Source organism: Lissotriton vulgaris, unplaced genomic scaffold, assembly GCF_964263255.1.
Source record: "Lissotriton vulgaris unplaced genomic scaffold, aLisVul1.2 SCAFFOLD_640, whole genome shotgun sequence".
Classification (NCBI taxonomy): Eukaryota; Metazoa; Chordata; class Amphibia; order Caudata; family Salamandridae; genus Lissotriton; species Lissotriton vulgaris.
The window spans coordinates 150,460-170,485 of record NW_028243475.1 but is presented as its reverse complement, the minus strand read 5'-3'; the positions used below and the strand labels follow the sequence as shown (position 1 = coordinate 170,485).

At 46.1% G+C, this 20,026-nt stretch overlaps 1 protein-coding gene across 1 annotated transcript in view; it reads left to right on the top strand.

Moving 5' to 3' along the window:
- LOC147668335 (rho GTPase-activating protein 39-like) overlaps positions 1-20,026 on the top strand; it is a 57,447-nt gene that overhangs the window by 8,206 nt on the left and 29,215 nt on the right. Inside the window, exons 2-4 of the mRNA XM_086948587.1 lie at positions 9,877-9,950; positions 15,977-16,176; positions 16,612-16,703. Of these exons, the coding sequence (XP_086804713.1) occupies positions 9,877-9,950; positions 15,977-16,176; positions 16,612-16,703 (366 nt within the window). The remainder of the gene's footprint in view (positions 1-9,876; positions 9,951-15,976; positions 16,177-16,611; positions 16,704-20,026) is intronic.

Genomic DNA, 20,026 nt, shown 5'->3' with positions numbered 1-20,026 from the left:
AGAAACATTAAATCTTCGGGCCGAACTGCGAAAGCGCAGCCTACAGTCCTCGACCTAAAAAGGGAGTATTAAAAGCAGGACGGTAAAATTAAGGTAATGCTAAGGATACAATAAAAACCATTAAAGTTGAACGTGCAGGCCGGATGGCTAGTTACCAACTCCACATCAAACACCAAGTTTGAAATCCCCCAAACCTATGATGTTTTCTTTTAAGTGGATAATAAAACCTATAATAAACATTCAAAGTGACAAAACTCTGGTGGAAAAGTTGCATAAGGAGCTGTGTGTGCGTTCATTCCTGCACCAGGAACTTATAGAATGTTTTAAAGATGATGCTAACTTTTCACAGTATCATTCTTTTTGTTAAAAGGCAATGAGGAGCTACTTGGCCAACAGGAAAAAGAATAAGTCTGGACACTCTGGTGCCCCGGACAGGAAAACAGAGTAAGAGTATAGTCATTCATGTGAGATGAATTCGGGTAATTTCATGAAACTCACCCTACCAGAAGAACAAATCTACTGGTATGGGTGTCACCATGGGGCGTGCTACCTCAGTACCCTAAGGGTAAATGAAAGCAAGGGCTAGCAATGAAGAAAACAAGACAATCTGGAAATTAAATAAAACACAGAAATTGCCTAGATTGTAAAAGCCAATGGAATATTCACAAATATCCTACGGCAATTTAACATAAGAACAAAGTGAGCAGATCAGGAGTTGAATGGAGTGTTGTCAAATTAGTATTCTATTAATTCTGGTCCATCACATCTAAAAACATGGGCACTGTAAAAGAATTAGAGACTTGCAGTATGAGAATAGTGAGAGCAGAAAAACTGAGAAACAACTGCAGACTTAATTGTTGACAATGCTGAAACAGGAGATAATGTGGATGTTTGAAGTGGTAATGGCAGGCATGATGACCGAACGGGCCTTTGCTGCAATTACACATACGGAAATTGGGGCAGAATTTGTAAACTCAAGGTAGGCCCTTCGATCAGACTCGTGGGTAAAATGATCATTTACCCAAATCCTTTGCTTACTACCTTCAAGTTTTCAGATCGGAGACTAATATGGTAAATACAATCCGAGCGCTTTTAACTCCTCATAGATTTGTAACTGCACCTCACAGAGTAACATTGCTCAAAACTTTAACTGTACCCCTGATAAACAGTCAGCAAAAAAGAGAAACGCCACATCATTACACAAAGCAAAGAATTAAACGCTGAATAGATCTGGCTGTAGCGATATTTGTCGAAACTTGAAGATGAAGAAATAAACAGAAAAAAACATCTGGTTGCATCTCTGCTTCTGCGAAAATGTCACTAACACCTACCAAATACTCTGCAGGTGGTCTTGAAAAAGAGAAAGCTGTTAATTACATGAGTAGATCAAGCTCCACTGTCAACAGCCGGCTGCTGTAATGAGCAATAATAAATCAGTGCAATGGCAGGGGCTGAATGTTATGCTTCGAGGGGATAGCAGTAATCTGGAGTGGACAAAAAGCGCTAAATTCAAAAGGGCATAGTATCTACATTCCTTCTGGCTGCACTAACTCACGACCCTGGTGCATCGCATTGCTAACATGAACTATGCGCCCCTACTGCCCTATTCCCCCACTCGCATGAAGCTGGTGGCGCTATCTCCCCAAGGACTAATGCCCAGGATGCAATCCCATCTCCAATTACTAATGGGAGCCTCAGAGCACTACTCAGGAGCTTTAGTTGTGTTATAGGGGAATTTACGCCCTGCCATCATTTGGTGAGTCAGGCAGTAACATCACTGAAAGCTAACGCCTGCGCCCCACATGTACATGCCGTTCTTCCATCCATCAAGAGTGTTCTAAGGCGAAGTTGCCTCTCATTATACCCCTAACTGTGCGGCTGGGCATGAGTCACCAATTATGGGTGTCTGCCTGCGCAGGGCCAGGTATGCAAGAAATAATCAGGTACAGGTTCAACTTTGGCACCAAAAAGTCCCCTAATAATCGTGTCTGATTCGCCTGTGTAATGTCCGAGAAATGTCTCCCCATGCAACAATCTCTATATGGCTTTAGCGTTGTGCCCTCTAATACGCTTGTGTCTTCTCCCACAATAACAGACACCCACCCAGAGGAAAAGCGCGCCAATTTAAGCTTCCAGCGTGCAATGACTGTCTATAATCAAGGGCATTTGATTCTGCAAAGAGGGCGGTGGTTTCTCCCCTCTAGTCTGAAACCCCTGTGTGCTCAGGGGTTGAAGCAATGAGTCAGGAGGCTCATACCACACCCCAGTAACCATTGGGTGCGCTGTACAACTCCACCAGTTCGAGCTGCGCCCATAATACCCGATCCTCGAGTGGGGCACACAACTTGAACTGATCTTATGTCCGATAAAACAGCTCCCCAGTTTCTATGCCAAACATCTCCGTGAGCAGCGCTTCAAGTCGGCGAGCCATACCATCCGGTCAGCACCCGGTGTCCAAGGGTCTGCGCCCAGATGCTCCATGTATCCCGAGAACATTTCAGGCCCCAACGAACACGCATACCAGTAAAGAAATCGCTCCTCCATGAAATCTCATCCCGAGTGGGAACGATGCCTCTCTGTCCAAGAAGGAGCAGTACAACAAGACCTGTTTCGAATACCTCCCGAAGCGATCCCTGTGTCCCACGCACTGTGTAACCCGAGTATTTACCGAAAATTCCGCACCTGAAACACCATGGCTAATTATACCAATGCTCTCTTTGAAGATGCCGAACCCTCAACTCTATCTGTAGGACCGACAAGAACAAAGTTCGCCCATACCAAATGCTTTGTTCAACTGGAGAGCGCCCCGCACCAACCATGCCACAAGGGGGTCCCAACCAGTCCCCAGCCACACAACTCTCTGCCGCTGGCTCTACCCTCTGAAGCCGCTTAAAAGGGACGCGCTGTTCAGTTCTCTCCAGCGCAACCGAAACCAAACGTGCGGGCGGAGGGAAGGGGTTGCCAAACAGGGAGTCAGAGCAAGAAACAACGGCACAAACATGGGGGGGGGGGGGGCAGAAAAACAGCACAAACGGGGGCAGGGGCACGAAGAAAGCACAAACAGGGGACCAGAGGGGCACGAAGAAAGGCACAAACAGGGGAGCAGAGGCTTACCTCATGTCCTGGTAGACGCTGCTCGACCAGAAAAATGGCGCCCGCCAGCTTCCGATTTTTTCGGATTCAGGGGCGTGGTTTTCCGAAAAAGACGGAGCTTCTTTGGAGGGACGGCTCTCTCCTCCAATGGCTGGCCTCCGTTTAGGAAGCCAGCCAATGGAGGAGAGACAGGGCAGGGAGGCGGGTTCTTCAGCCCTACTAAGAAACATAAGATCTGGCAAGCCAGCATTTTCGGTCCTTGACCTAACGATGGCTCACAAACGGGGATCGGCCCACTCATCGCCATTGTTGTATTATGGGCCAAGAGCCCACATACTTTGTAAATAAGTAACGCAGACACTTTTGTAACGTACTCAGAACTGGCCACGAGCACGTGCACTTGGGCTCTTTTATTGGCAGGGTCACCTGACCAGTTACTCCTGTGTTGGATGGGTGTGGGGTGGGTATATGGGCCAGCTCTCTGTGGAGAGGCTGGCAAAAACACTAGTCTGTGTCCAGCGAGTCCAGCAGGACACAACAATCATGGGCCCCAGTATGCTGGCTTTCCCCCGCGTCTCACAGTGGTCATGTAGGTGCGCAAAATGTTTCTTCGGGCTCTCGGTGATCTGCTGGGATCGTAGGCCAGACCCATGGTGAACAGGCTGGATCCATCAGCTGTCCGAGTCGAGTGGCAGAGCACCACAGAAGTGCTGTCACTCTGGCGCCATCTTGGACAAGCCCCCATGAACTCAAAAAAGAGTTTTGGTGTAATAAAATGTTTGCCTAAGAACGCAGAGTTTAAGCGGGGAAGCCACAATGTATCCAGGGTCTCTGGTTTCACTTTGTACAAATCAGCCTGTAAATGGCTATCTATTTGTCTCTCGTTATGTTAAGATTTTGTTTTTATCTTTTAATGGGTTTTTCTGCAGTTTTTAAAATATAGTGTGCACTTAACCCAAGGGTATTGGAACCCATTACGTAAGCACCAGCCAGCTCCATTTTACAGTGTTACTGGCATTGTTTATAAGCACGGAGAAATTACTTGATTTGCCCAGAATCGCAGGATGTTGAGCCAACGCCAAGACTAGAACCTGGTTCCCTAATGCCACAGTCAGCCGTTAAAACCGTAATGCCACTTCCTGAGTAAAGGGAGGAAGGCAGAAGCCACATGAGCTCGGCTCGTAGCTGTCCCAACAGGAGCTCGACCTGGGCTCAGGTTCGAGTCTGACTCGATCTTTCAGTGGCTGGTCCAGCGCTCTGCAAAGCTACCAAGTTCATGCTCATGGCAAGCTCTGCAAAAATCCACCATATACTGCAGGTATCCAAGCATAAGGTTGTTATGAGTGCATGTCACTAGGGACACTATGTTCCATTCCTTTACTTTGATTTTACTGCTTAATGCATTCTTGGAATTGTCAGTGTGAATGGCTGGAGTTGAACCAGTTGGAGTGAAGTACATATATAAATTAGTTTATTAAGGAAAACCCTATTACAGGACGCTTGGGAGTCCGCGGGATATGGTGTCTTCTGGTAACAAATATTTACTAGCTACATCTGACTGTTAGAAATAGTCCAATGTAAGAAAATAAGGCATAGGTTACACAAGTGTTACAGAGCGTTTGTGTACTGTTGAATAATTTCATAGCACACACATCACACACCCATTTGTTTATTAGCACTTAAATACCATGTGCTATCAGTACCTACTTCAATAACTTTATTATAACCACTCTGTCAGGATTTACAGGTTTTTGTATTGAAACGCTATTGCGTCTCAATAAATACATAAAAAATTCAAGTTACACTAATTTTATCGGCCTTAGTGGGATGAACGGTAGAGTGCTCTTCACAAAATAACGCAAAACACAAATACCACAGGTAGTGTGCAGGAATCTGAGGTACTTTACTTACGAGATCTACCCAACAGGTGTTCCAGCGATGACATCAGAGAATACCATTGAACCTGTTGCTGGTGGCGGTTGGATGAGCATTGTCAGGCCCACTGTTCTGTGGGTCAGGAATTAGGATAGAAAAACCCATTGCAAAGGCAACAAACCTGAAGCCAACACTCGGAAAACCCTTTGAATAAATGGGGAGAATTCAAGTCGGCAAAATCCTCTTCAAACCAAGGGCTTTCAGCCCCGCGGTTTTCTTGCAGTTCACGTGAATCACGTGAGCAAACATGCACGCGCATTCACGGCCAGGGCTTCTCCTCCCCTAGCAGCACTCCTCCCACACCAGCAACTCCCCCCTCCCACACCAGCACCTCCCCTCTCTCTCCCCGCAAACACAGCCTTGCCGTAGCAGCACTCCTCGCACACCAGCACCTCCCCCCTCCCACACCAGCACCTCCCCTCTCTCTCCCCGCAAACACAGCCTTGCCCTAGCAGCACTCCTCCCACACCAGCACCTCCCGCCTCCCACAACAGGACCTCCCCTCTCTCTCCCTGCAAACACAGCCTTTTTTTCATTCTGTGCAGTGCAGCACCATCGTTTACCCGATTTTGTAAATTAAGATGCTTTGCCAACACATGCTTGTTATCACACTTAAGGTAAATCTATTATTTTTTCAAACGCTTTGTGAAGTGTGTGTACAAGGTTTGTTTATGGTAGGCACGGGAGAACCCAGTTCCAGTTCGGTAGCTTTGGATGTTTCGCCACTTCTTCCCTATTGAGAACTGAAGGAGAGTTCATTTGTTTTTGCGCTGCGTTCCTCATGCACGTCTCGCCACCTGCGCTGCTCTCTTTTACCTGCCTCTTTCCTGTTGCGTTGAATTGTGCGCTTCCCCAACTGCCTACCCTGCTCCCGCGCCCTTCATGTTGCTTTCACGTCCCTCCGGCCCTCTCCACGTTGCTTTCGTATCCATTCCCCCACCCAACCCCATATTGCTCTCACATTCAATGGTGTTGCCTCTGCACCGCCCAAACCTCTGCCTTGTTTATGTTAATGCCGTACAACTAATTGTGACTGACTCCGTTCCTACTGAACCAGGCTGTAAGACTGGTGTTTCTGGCAGTGGGAATACAGATTTTTTAAAACAGATGTCTGTTCGGAAGTCTGCTTAGTTCGCCTAACTCTGTCACGGCCGCGCATAGCACAAGGCACGCAATGTCACTCACACCCGCAACGCCACTCACACACGCAACGCCACTCACACACGCAACGCCACTCACACACGCAACGCCACTCACACCCACGCAACGCCACTCACACCCACGCAGTGCCACTGGGTTCCAGTTGCTGCATTGGCTCTCCCGTGCCTACCATAAACAAACCTTGTACACACACTTCACAAAGCGTTTGAAAAAATAGAAGATTTACCTTAAGTGTGATAACAAGCATGTGTTGGCAAAGCATCTTAATTTACAAAATCGGGTCAACGATGGTGCTGCACTGCACAGAATGAAAACAAGGCTGTGTTTGCGGGGAGAGAGAGGGGAGGTGCTGGTGTGGGAAGGGGGAGGTGCTGGTGTGGGAGGAGTGCTGCTAGGGCAAGGCTGTGTTTGTGGGGAGAGAGAGTGAAGGTGCTGGTGTGGGAGGGGGGAGGTGCTGGTGTGGGAGGAGTGCTGCTATGGCAAGGCTGTGTTTGCGGGGAGAGAGAGGGGAGGTGCTGGTGTGGGAGGGGGGAGTTGCTGGTGTGGGAGGAGGGCTGCTAGGGGAGGAGAAGCCCTGGTCGTGATTGCGCGTGCATGTTTGCTCACGTGATTATGAATGTATGAACTTTTTATTGATATTGTATGATATATGATTCCATTTGTGTTCATTGTCCTTTTTTATTACATTCATGCCATATGTCTTTTTAAATGTTCAAAAATTTATAATAAAACATGTATTTTTATAATAATTTGTAGCCAATTGTCCTTATGTATACTACACTGTGAAACATTAGTTGCCTAGGTTGTTTTCTGTCAAAAGAACAATAGCAACTGACATTTAATTAAGAAAACAGAAGGCGGCGCACTTTTCTTTTCAGATTGTGGCCATGGGTCATTCTTAGTCCTCGGCTCAAAAGGCAACATTTAAATAGCAACCTGCACTATTTTTCTTGTGGACTGCTGCTTTGATCCAGGACGCTAGCAGATCGACTTACTAGTCAGCCCATGGCCTGCAGCTGGTCTTTGAAAGTGACCTAGATTGAACTATTTCTGGCATTTGGTTCAATGTTTGCTTGCCATTAATTCCTGACTGCATATTGAATTGTGCTTTCTGCGATATTGATTGCACGTTTATTCTGCAGACCTCGCGTCCGGACTATCGTGCATCAGCTGGGGCTTGACTCCCAGTTTAGAAAACTCACCAGGGATCCGCAATGCAGGATTTGCATGCACACCAAACTAAGGGGCCCATTACGATGTCTGGCGGATCGCCACCGCCATGGTGGCGGTGGCGATCCACCCGACATTAACCCCTTCCATGCTGGTGACGAACCCCAGCCGTCATGCACTACGGTGCTCGTGTGCTGATGACGGCTGGGGTTCGTCATGGCCCGCCCGTGTTCGGCCGGCGGCCGCACACGGGAAAAATCGCGGCCGCATCGAAGGCGTTAATGTCCGTCCGCCACCCATTTCCCCCGCCATATTACTATGGTGGAGGGGAACGTGGCGGACGTAAACACCGTCCACCACTTTTCCGCCCCGGTCGCCTTGCGGCCGGGGCGGAATATGTTTAATATGGTGGCGGTGTCTATGAGACACCGCCAGCCATATTATGATGGGCTTCCTGACATGCTTTTCTGTGGCGGCATTGCATGCGGAGACTCCCTGCGGGGGCCCGTTGCGGGCCCCCTGGGAGTCCGGGGGTGCACATGGGGGGTACCTATGGTACCCCCCCACATTTCAAAGTGCAACATGGCAGGCACCATGCGGTGCCTGTCTTGTTGTGCTTTGAAATGCACAACAGGCATTTTTACCATTGCGGCGGGCGACGCTTTCTGCAATGCCCGCCGCAATGGTAAACTTACAGGATGCTCCTGCCAGTGTGGCGGGCGCATCCTGATGCCCAAGGCAGGACTGCCGCTCCTATGGCGGGCGGTCCCTTTTGGTACAAGGATGGCGGGCGGGCAAAGTCCGCCCGCCATCCTAATGGGGGCCTACGTTCGCACACTTCACAGTCTCTCTTCTTCATTCACAAGCACTTTAACATGTGCTGCCTGCTTTGGGGACACTGAAACTATGCAGCAAAGGAGCACAACAATATGCTTCAGTGTTGGCTAAATTATGCAGCAAAAAATGGTTGCAGCGTAATGAAGTATATTTTCTGATAATTTATTATTTTGACATGCTTACTCGTGCTAACAGTCTCTGGAAAGATTTTGCCTTATTAGTTAGTACTAGTGCAACATACAGATGCAGCAGTGAGAAAGGTGATCAGTCAACCTTTGCGAAGGGCTGTCCACCTCGCAGCAACACAAGTCACATTTTTTTTGTAACTTTTGACCTTCTGAGCTACAGTTGATAAGTTAAAATTGTCAGATTATGTAGCAGATGTTGTGTTATGTGTCAAATATGGCAGAGCCATAATTATTTAGAAAACATTTGCAAACTAGGATATTTTGCTATTCATGTTTGGACTGCTCTTGTGGAAAAAGGGAGGTCAGAAACTCCAAGGCTCAGAGAATAATGGATTGTGCTTCCACTTTTAAGGGTATTTGGAACATTCTGTGATTGGAAACCTTTCCCACTTTGTGAATGTATTTTAATGTCAATAACTCATATTAAACCTTAAAAAATCACGTGGATCCATTGGTTGAATTAAATAACATAGTAATTTTTTACTGGTCAGTGAAATGCCAAACAAATACAAAAATTGGGATGTTTTGTGCATTCTGGCCACACCTCTGACTCCGCCCACTGATCCAAACCTTTTGGTTATTCCTGCCCTCTGATTCTCCATCCACAGTTCCCCAGCATTTTTATCCCCACTTCGACCACTGCATGCACAGTTTGTATGTATGGTGTGGTGTATTGCTTGTAAGTAATGGCTGCCTTCATATGGTCAACTCCCATAATTAGAAACCGAAGATGTTGGCTTTAGCTGTGTTTGTTCATTAACTGAATTCTTCGACTTTAACTCCGCGGTGTAGGCATTTAGGGAGGGGAATCTTATGGTAAAGCTTGTGGCCTATAGGTAAGTTGGAGAGAGTTTATGAAAGTCTGGATAATGTCAGCAGGTCACTCCGTTCTCCCTTCAAGGCAGCAAAGTTAGGAAAGTGTCAGTAGTATACAAAAAGGTAAAGATTAGTGATTGTTTGGTTCTGGTTTAGATTTAGACAATTCCTAGTAAAATGCAGTATCATTAAGAACACTGCTTCTTCAACCAATTTGCTATCACAAAGCAGACTTTGAACTATCTCTTTAAGGTTGGGTCAGAGTCGGTCACAGGCCAGACTCTTAAAATGTGGTATGCATGAGGCATGCTAGGCTTTTAGGAGTCAGTGAGGCCTGAGCAGAGCGTGTTACATGCCAGGCTGTGAAAGTGCGATATCATATGTCTGGGGTACATTATAGTCAATTGTGTGTTAGTATCCTAAGATCCCTGTATATTTGGGATAGTGTCAGTCACATCTCAGGCTCTTAAATGTCGCTATATGAAGGGCAGCGCCAGTACATGTTACTCCTAAAGGGCGTTAGGGCTGGGTAAGAGCCAGTTTCATGCGCAGAAATGACCTTTGCTTGCTCACGCACATGACCACTCGAGAATTGGTTTGATTCTGGTTCTGTTTTCATCCATGTTACATTGTGGCTTTGCTCTAACTCCGGCTCCCTTTCACTTCTATTTTTCAGGATTGCCCATAAGTACTTATGCAAAGTACTGTTACCGCAAACTGCAAAAGGTGGCGGTTACTGGAGGAAAGAAGGTAAGACTGAAAATCGACCAGTACTTAGCCGCTAGGCTGTTGGTTGTTCTTCGCTCTATGACTATGTATAGTTTAGCGAGTGTCATTTATGGCAGATCTTAACTAAATCCAAATGTTATTGGCAGTCTTTGGCGGGGTATGTGCCTGGAAGGCGGCAGCAGAGTTAGAATATACCACAGTTTCTGTGGCTGTGCTAAAACCCGAGGCACTTCTTTTATGGAGCAGTTGGTGAAACCGGGAGACTCTAATGCAGCCGTAGCATTTCAGTTTTCCTCCACTCCCGACCCCGGGAGGTACCCAGAGGCCTTCAAGGGGCAAACGCAGAGTGTGCGAAACACTCCTCATAAACTGTAGCAGCTGCTTCTTGTAAGAATTACTCCTGGGAAGATGGATTCTTGGAAGGGTGAGGGAAAAGGCCAAGGGACAAATCTGCAGGAAAAGAGAACCGGAGTATGGGTGGAGAAACCCAAAGTGAGACAACAAGAGAAAACAAGGAAAGCGAACTATCGCCTGAGAGTTAACCAGAGTGAGGTAATATGTGCTAAAGTGAATAAGAGGCAGAGAAAGGAAAAAAAATAGAGAAATGTGAAAAAACCCAGAACCATAGAGTAGAGACTAGTGATGAAGGCAACAAAAAAAAATTATGAAAAAAAGATAGACTAACAGAAAGATCGAAAAGTACCATCTAAGAGTGAAAAGTAGAGAGAATGAAAGTGAGGTAGCCAGATTGGCAGAGCATTAAGACTAAAGATTAAAGAAGCAAAACAAAAAATGAGAATGAAGGTGGGACCCTGTGAGAGGGTGAGAGAAAAATGAGAATACCAACTTAAGAGAACTAGAAAGGCAGTATTTACAAGAACCATAGAACTGATAAAACAAAAGGAAGACATAACTAGAGAAAAAAGAGAGCAAACCAGGTAAGCCTGAGAAAGGTGGTTTGGATGAAAACTTTGTAAAGTGTAGTGCACCTGCATTTTTTGCCCATCTACGTCTAACCTGCCACCTTCATAAGAACAAAAGAAGACGGCAAACCGATTACAAGCCACATTGCTTGTGGAAATATTTTTTGTAAGAGAATTTTTGGTTTTTAGGATGTCGTTGAGGCCTGTAAACCTCATTATTTGTTAACACTGAACATGTTTTTCATTTATGACTGTTGACTCTTTCCTTCCTCCCTGGTACCCCAGAGTCTAACTATACTGTTTGTAAAAGAACGGTTCCATTTACTTAGTGTGGTGTAATGGCCCCACAGAGGCCTTCAAGTTCAGGGTCATTACTTTACCTACCGAAGGGCTACATCTTGATCTTATTTACGTTCCAAGAGTATCCTCTTCTCACATGCACTGTCCTGATGGGCACCCCGTGCCAGAACGTATAAGCCCTTGCTTTGTTCCCCCACTACTGTCCTGGCAGTATGGTATGTCGTTTTGTGACAGACCCTATTCAGTAGGCCACAGGGCTTTCTGGGACTACTGCGCTCCACTCGTTTTTATTGGTGTCCTGAGAACTGTCTTACTGAGGTTCTGAAAACTGGACCAAGTGCACCTTTTCTGTACTTGGCTTTCAGTGTAGCAAGATCAAGCAGTCAAATGCTTCTTTCTCGGGGTAGCATCGGGGACAAGAGCTCAGAACTGAACATTCAACCAGCAGACACAATAATATATTCTCCAGCCGATTGCGTGTCCTTTGAATACACAAAAGTACTTTAAATACAATTTATTACTTAATACTACACAGTGCCAATAAGGAAAAGGACACACACAATGTTAATATCCTGCTTCTGATCTCGAGGCGTTGCAACCTTTGGTTGAAGGCCACCTCCTTCACTTAACTGCATTCCCTTGCCTCTATTGGCCTTGGCATTTAACTGGGGACATGGCACTGGCTGGGCACAGGTGCAGTTCACCCAGTAACCCCTCCCCAGGTGTATATGCATCCAACAGTTCAGTTTGCTTTTCACACCAAAAAATATTCATAAAGAAAGCCTTATTTCATGCAGCAGACCTCTGTCTGCTATTCCGCCTCTCATTCACACACAGTTTTCTAGCCTTGAGGTTACCTGCATGTGGAAGTTGCAGTCTGGGCAGGTTCAGGGCAGAGCTATGCACTGGCACTGTCTGATAGAGAGTTCTAGCCGCAGATTCCCTACCTTAAAATTGTCCCCCAGACTGGATCCAGAATTTTTTTCGAGTAGTACCCCTGCACCCCGGTAAGTTGCGTCATTCGGCTCCAGTGGGGTCGCTAGTGTTGTCCGCACTGGAAATGACGTGCGGTTTCTATATCTGCGCCACCCAGCGTGGTTATGTCAGTTATTTTCTTTACGCGTCACAGCACCGATCTGGAGAGAGCAACCCCTTAGTCTTCTTTGCCAAACTTTTTTTCGACTTTCTTTCAACCTTTTTTTTTTTTATTATTTTACTTCCGTGACAGTTATGTCATCTAAAAAGGTTGGCCTCAAGCCCTACGGCGCATGTCATCAATAGATGTCAGTCCTGTATCTTGTATGCCTTTTGTGCCTCGAGCAAGACCACAACCTGCCGGCCTGTGCCAACTGCTGCACCATGCACCCGAAGGCTTTGAGGGAGCGCTCCCTCAAGCACTTGGCTGATGTCATTCCTGGTCGAGAGGAAGGTCCTGGGAGCAGTTGCAGATCCCGAGATCTTCATCGCACTCGAAATCGTCGGGTCACTTGTGTAAGTCTCACAAGAAAAAGAAGAGCAAGAAGAGGTCTTCGACTTTGCCCTGTCCATCGAAGCCTTCTGACAAGAGAAGGGAGCATCATCATTCTAAGCCTGTCTCCATAGTTGAGCCAGCGCCTGGGTTGGCTCTGTGCTACACCAAGTTTCCGGCAGCCAAAGCTACCCTCGCTCAACTCAAGAGTTTTATGAGGCCATACGCCTCCTGTTTGAACGGCCCAACTGCGCGCTTTGAGCCCAGCGTGGTCGGTAGTGGCCCTTACTGGCTTCCCGCTGGCAGCTCCGGCCCCGGTGCCAGTCAGGTCCCTTAGATCCACAGATGGTTTGTAACCAGCACCATGCCACCTGGATCTTCGCACACTCTGAAGCTCCCGGCGCCACTGTATCAATTCTTACCCCTGAGGGGCGTTGTCCAACGCCGACTGGAGTCTTGCCCCCAAAGGCCGGTGTCTGAGCCCTCTTCTAATGGAATAGGTCTTGAGGAGCAATCGGAGAGGTCGCTGGACACTGAAGAATACCAGTCCCATGACCCTAATATAGACTGGTGTGAAGATTTGGCAGAGGCGAGTGGGCTGGACATTTCTTCAGAGACTGGAATGCCTTCTTACACTACTGTGGCTATGGAGGATGGAGCATCTTTTACAATGGTGGTGAGAAGGGTGGTCGAGGTCCTGGACCCAAGCCTACCCCCAGTGGCAGTCAAAACCCATGTATTGACAGAGGTGCTTCAACCAGGAGTTTACCCCCTCTCAACTGCTGTTCCCCTTTAATGAAGCATTTATAGATTTCTTGCTTGGGACTTGGTCCAAGTCCAGCACTGGGGCTCCTATGAACAGGACAACACCATATCCTACCAAGCCTCCACTTCCCATGTAAATCCTGGCGCATTCCCTACCACTCCCCCGGCTTGGCGCTTTGGGGAAGAAGCTCATTTCTACCACCAGCCTGACGCTGCAGTCCGTGAACAACTCGTGCCTTTTAGGCCGTTACTCCCATGCTCCATTGGGCTTGGTTGCTAAAGTGCTGCCCATGGTTCTGGAGGAGGCCTGGATCATACTCTCCTAGGCTGTTGCAGATGGGAAGAATGCAGCTAAGTTCATGATTCAATGTGGAATGAACACCACCGCTGGGCAGAGCAGAGTCGGAGACCGTGGCCTTGAAGGTGCCACGCATGGCTGAGGACAACAGATTTTGAGGGGATGTCCAAGCATTGCTTATGGACATGCCCTTTGGTGGCTCCTGTCTCTTCTGAGTCTAGGCGGCTTCAGTGCTGGAGTGCTTTAAGGACAGAAGGCTATGGCCAGGTCCTTGGGCCTTTCCATGGCCCCTCGCTAACCCCAATCTGCCTTTCGAGGCCGTGGAAGGGGCATTTCCAGCAGTGTCCCTGCACTCCCAGCCACCACGGTACTCAAGCTTCCCTGCCTCTGTGTGTCCAAAGATACAGTACCTACAGACCTCGTGGGTCGGGCAGCCCAAGGCCGGGCCAGTCCACCAGTCTCCCCCACCCCCCGGCAGCCTTCAAGCCTTTCTAGTTTGCCCCCTGCCCCACTGATGGTCTATCCCATCCAACCAATGGATTTTGAAGATTGTACAGAGGAGGAGCTACTCCTCCCCTTCATGACTACCCCTCTATCTATGCCACCGGCTTGCGACAGGATGATAGAGGACTATCTTTCCTTACTCCAACAGGAAGTGATGGTTCTCTTGACCAAAGGAGCCATAGATAGGGTGCAGGTGCCAGAAATAGGTCATGTTTGCTAGTCCCTCTTCTTTCTTGTGCCCAAGAAGGACGGAAGCCTTCTTGACTTGCAGCCTCTCAATTCCTTTCTCAGGAAGGTGAACTTCAAAATGCTCACGCTGGCTCAAGTCTTGTCTGCCCTGGACCCGAGAGACTGGATGGTAGCGTCTTGCCCACAGGCTTTACCTACTGTTCACGGTGGGCCACAAGCATTTTCAGTTTGTTGTGCTCTCCTTTGGCCTTACCAGCCCCCCTTGGGTGTTCACCAATGTGATGGTGGTGGTTGCAGCTCATCTGTGGAGATCAGGGGTGCCAGTCTTCCCCTATCTCGATGACTGGGTGTTGAAGGCGGGCTCCCACCTCCAGACTACGGCGGACCCCTTGTATTCGCTGAAGTTCACTATCAACGTGCCGAAGTCACACCTGAGTGGCCAAGTGAGCTTAAGAAAGAGGATGGATTCAACCCAGATCTTTGACTGGGGGTGAGTGTATGAAACGTTTTAGCGCTCCGTCCATCATCTCCTTGTATTTGCTTAATACATCACAACAGTCATCTGTTAGTGGCGCATCTTCCAGAGACTGACAACGAATTTGCAGGCCTCAGCATAATCCAACAACAATTGCACGAGTGGGAACTCCACCCAGTAGTCCTCCTCCCATACTTCTGCAAGTGGAGGTTTTCACAGATAGACCTCTGCAACCGCAGACAGACAAAATACCCAAAGTTTGCTTTCAGGCTCTCACATCCACTATCCAAGGACAATGCTCTATGGATGAACTGTCAGGGATATATTCCTGCGCTTTTCCACATCTACCTCTTCTTCAATTTGTGGTTCGGGAAACTCAGGCAAAGAAGCACGTAAACCTACAACCAGGGCGTGTTGCACTGCAAAGTGGAAGTGATTTATCATCTACTGTTGGGGTAAATATATTGACCCGTTTAATGCAACTGTTAAAAACATTGTCTGCTATTTACTTCATTTGTAGACTTCTGGACTAGCGTATACATCAATACGCCTACATCTAGCTGCAGTAGCAGCCTACCTGCAAAACAGACAACATTTATCATTGTTTAAGGTACCAGTTAGCAAGGCATTCATGGAAGGCCTTAAAAGAGTAATTCCACCTAGACTTCCCCCTGCACCTGCTTGGAATCTCAACATTGTACTTACCAGACTTATGGGTCCACCATTTGAACCCTTATATAATTGCTCTCTCCAAGGGTAAGATCCTCCAATAAATAAATACAATAGTTTGTAATTAATTTATTGCAGGCCCTCATGGGGGCAGAATACTGAGAGAGAACAAATTCTGCTAGAAAGTTGAAAGTGGGCAACTGAGGTGTCACAAACAGGAATCTGCATTTATGCTGAGCTCCAGGGCAGCGGGAGCATTGAGACAGTAGTGTCAGTTAACCTCGACCAAGGCTGATGGCCCATAATTGTGACTGTCAAAGGTTAGAAATAATTGGGGTGGTAATCTTGGATATGGTGTCATGCATGATGTCTTTGCATACATTCCATGCTGGACGTTTTCAGCGTCTTATCTGTACACATGACTGCACTTATGACTGAATCACATCTTCTTTCCAGGGCATCCGGAAACCGACCCTCGAAGAGATCGAGCATGCGCGGAATGCCATCCTGACACCCTCACTCTTTGGGAGTTCCCTGGAAGAGATCATGTTGCGGCAGCAGGAATTGTACCCAGACCGGAAGCTGCCTTGGGTACAGACGCAGCTCTCGGAGCAGGTGCTGGCACTGGGTGGAGAGCAGACTGAAGGAATATTCAGGTGTGTTTTAGTGTCTACAGAACATAGTGCAACCAATTTTATTAAAGGTGTGTTTACTTTAGATTTGTAACAGTTAAGAACTGCCCGAAAGAGTAATCTACACATTGAGATATGGTTATATATAACGAAGACTGTCAATTCTTTATTTTATGTGCACAGTGACTAGAGTAAATTGAAATGGAGATCGAACATAAAGACATACATGTAATATAATCCCAAGATAGGGTTCAAGTTTGATTGAATGCCGGTATATAAACGTGTAAAAAATGAAGCTGAAACCCCACAGTTACAAGTAGATCACTATATGTTACCTCTTGTTATTGATTTCTGGAAAATATCTGCGTTTGCCCAGTGGCATATATTACGTAAACAGTCTGTTTAGTAGAGTGCACATGCACGTGTGGTGTGCTGATGCCAGTGTGTGTTTGTTTGCAGAGTACCGGGCGACATTGATGAGGTCAATGCCCTGAAGCTGCAGGTGGATCAGTGGCGGATTCCTAATAACTTAGTGGATCCCACCATACCAGGTAAGAAAACAGTCTTATTTGTGCAAATGCCTGCTTCTAGAATCAGCAGCAGCCCCTTTTCTACATATCTAAATGAATATTTAGTCCTGGCGAGAGCAACTATGTCTGTTTGGAGCCCACAGATCTTCATGTGAAGTCTGCACTGGTAAGAGCGTACTGCACGTGCATTTGTCACTTAATGCTAGTCTCATTATTTTAGGTGTTCGACTGAAAGATGGTGTGATCAGCTAACCTGACGTAGATCAATATATTTTTAATTAGTGCATTTTTATGTAATTGTTCTGTGTCCTGGGTTTCCAATCAATTAATCTAACGTGAAATTAAGGCTGTTCAGGGGCATCTGGTCAAGCTGTGTACAAGATCCCCCTTAGTTGCTAACAATGTAAAGGTTACTTTAAGAAACAACTAAACCACAAACAGGTGACTGATATTTTTCTTGCCTGAGGGAATTTTGGTGGGTTTTGTCATCTTTACCACTCTGGTGATAGAGTGCTCAAAAATAAGGTTATTTCGCATTGAGTGATTCTCAAATGGCATTCTACAACATTTATAAAGTTCAGGCTGTCCCATGTGACCCGAGACAAAGAGGCGGTCCAACCTGCTGATAGTGTATAGTAACTGGCCAACCCTTCACCCTCTTCACCACGAGGAAGCTGCAATTTTGCACACATCAAAAGCGAATTTCAGAAAAGTCAAAACCTGTCTCTTGATTGTAATGGATCTAGCTTCTTTACCATAACAAATGAGGGCTCTGTCCACGTTTTCCCATCAGTATTAATTGCAGCTTGGGGAACCATCAGAAAATTTTGTTACTCTAAGCATTGTTATGCCCGTAGTCAAAAGTAAAGATCTTGCTTTATGGTTAAGATCCCCTACACCTTTACATTTTCCATTTTTTTGTATTTTTTTACATAAAGTAATTTACAGAGTTACACAATGTGTACTTCTGTATCGTTTTGTTCATAAGTAACTTGAACATACTAGAGTTGTGGAATTAGTGTAGTGTTGATGGCTTTTGTGCTCACGCCTTTGTCGGACTTTCTAATTTCATGTTTTGAATCTTCCTCAACTCGCAAAACAGGAAGTAGACACGATCCAGAAGGAACACAGGAATGTTCTATTAAAGAAACTATAAGAACACAACATGTTTGACACAAACAGCTTTGACGTTTACACTGAAACATGTTTTATTGCACCTTTGTGGCACCAGTGAGAACTACTAACCACAAAGACTTTGCCTTGTAATTGTACAAAGTCCGGTGTGTCTGGTATAACGTGTCAAACTTGATGGGTCTCTTCCGTTTACTCAGCTGTTTTTTGTGGAAGCCAAGGATAGGACTTATTTGCGACTGCTTATGATTGAGTGGAATCTGTTGGTTAAATGCTTTGGCATCTTTTGAGTCTTTAATATAAGTACTACACCCTGATTAATATTAATATATGTATTGAATGCCAGGTAATGCTCTTCTTTTGGTACTTACGTATCGTGATTAGCAATAATAGTTGGGCGTAATGTCTTCTTTGTGCTCCTGTTTTGCAATCCCTTTAAATAGCACCTGTGCACGTCCACGTGTGCTACAATTGGAACATGTTACATTTGACCTATTTTAGAATAAGACTTGTTGGGTTATGATCGCGTAATAACCAGTGGGATTGCAGAAAAGACTGTACAGTGTGCATATAATCAAACACTAGCACCTTAGCCCTATTTATTATGGACTCTTTTTCGGTGAGAAGTTCCATACCCTACAAGCCGCTGCTCTATCTTCAATAACCCGGATGTTGAATTGCGCCTTCTGCTTCACGTTGGGCAGTAGTCTTGGTCCATGGGCCAAGTAACAGACATTGAATCTGAGGCTCGAGCTGGAGCCATACGTCTGTGTTCATATCCCACTCTGTAGCTGTCCTTTCTCATGTATGATAAAAATCCTCACTATTCACACATGGGTGGCTAAAAATGTCACAATCCTAAACCACACCAGCACACGGCGATTACTGCACAAATCTACATGGCATTTTCGAAGCATACGGGGTGATAGAGCTAATCCCTTTTCACCTCCAGTTAAGGCATTATGTGCGTTCGTTCTTTCAGATGAGAAGGCATACAATGAGATGGAAGCTGAATAGCACTAATGTTCCTAGCAGAGGAGGACGTCAGAATGCCAGTGCGGATAGTTGAAGGTTGATTGTCTGAGAGACAGAAGATACAGATAATAAAACTTATCGGTGTTAAAAGCTTTTCCAAGTAGGTTATAAAGAGCAGCGTTGTGAAAAGCAGTTAGTGAGTTATGAAGACAAGCATTTGCAAAGCCAGTAAGTCTTGTCTTTATGACGTATTGGCTGTGCCAGTGCCTTATGGTGGTGGGCAAAAGTTTTTTGGGGAAAAGGGTGATGACACAGCTGCATCATTCTGTTGGTGCACGCGTAGGTCATTAAGAATGGATACCTACAAAATTATGTGACACCTTATTTTTTTCCAACCAGAGATAGATCAATAAATAAAAAAAGCGAGAAAGCACTTTTTTTTTAAATACGACAGGGCCGGCAGCAATTTGCTGCCTAGTCTTCCCGTAGGAAAAAAATAACAAATAGTGGACGTGGAGGGTCAATGGAGGAGCCGGTACGGGAAGCAACAGGCAGAGGGTGGTAAGTGACAATAGGCCTTTTGCAACCAGACAAGGCACAGCCTCAAATAAGATACCATTGGATTCATGTATGAGACCGGTTAATGGAGTGGAAAGCTCAGAAACCAGATTGTATATGTTGAGTAGGTTAAAAACGATCTGTTGGCGTGTCTTGGAGACAAAAAGAATCTGTCATACATTGTTGTGGTTGGATGGACAGGAGAGATCTGTGATCAGTTTGCATACCTGAAAGAAAATCAAAGGAAGCATGTTGACATGAGGCAAGCTGAGCAGAGTGAGATGCATTAGGTTAGAGTGAATGGGAGCGGGGAGTGGGGTAAAAGATCCGCTTATAAGGGTGACTTTAGAGAAAATCATCTTGGGCTACTAATATTATTAGTGTTGTAATCCTTTTCACGTCAGGCAGGAGTACATTAGTGGCCACCCTATGCACATTTACCAGCAGTAATCATGTCAGGGCATCAGGCAGCGCTGCTGGCAGTAGCGTAAAAAATGGATTTCCCAGTTTGGAATGCCTTTACATGGGTAGTACGTAAGTCATAGGTGCAATTCCCCATGGCACCAAGGTAATAATGTTTGTAATTTGTCTCCCCAATGCCAAATGATTTATCTCTCAAATATCAGCATTAAATATATTATGAAAATTCAACCATTTCCCCCCAAACATAAGCTTATGAG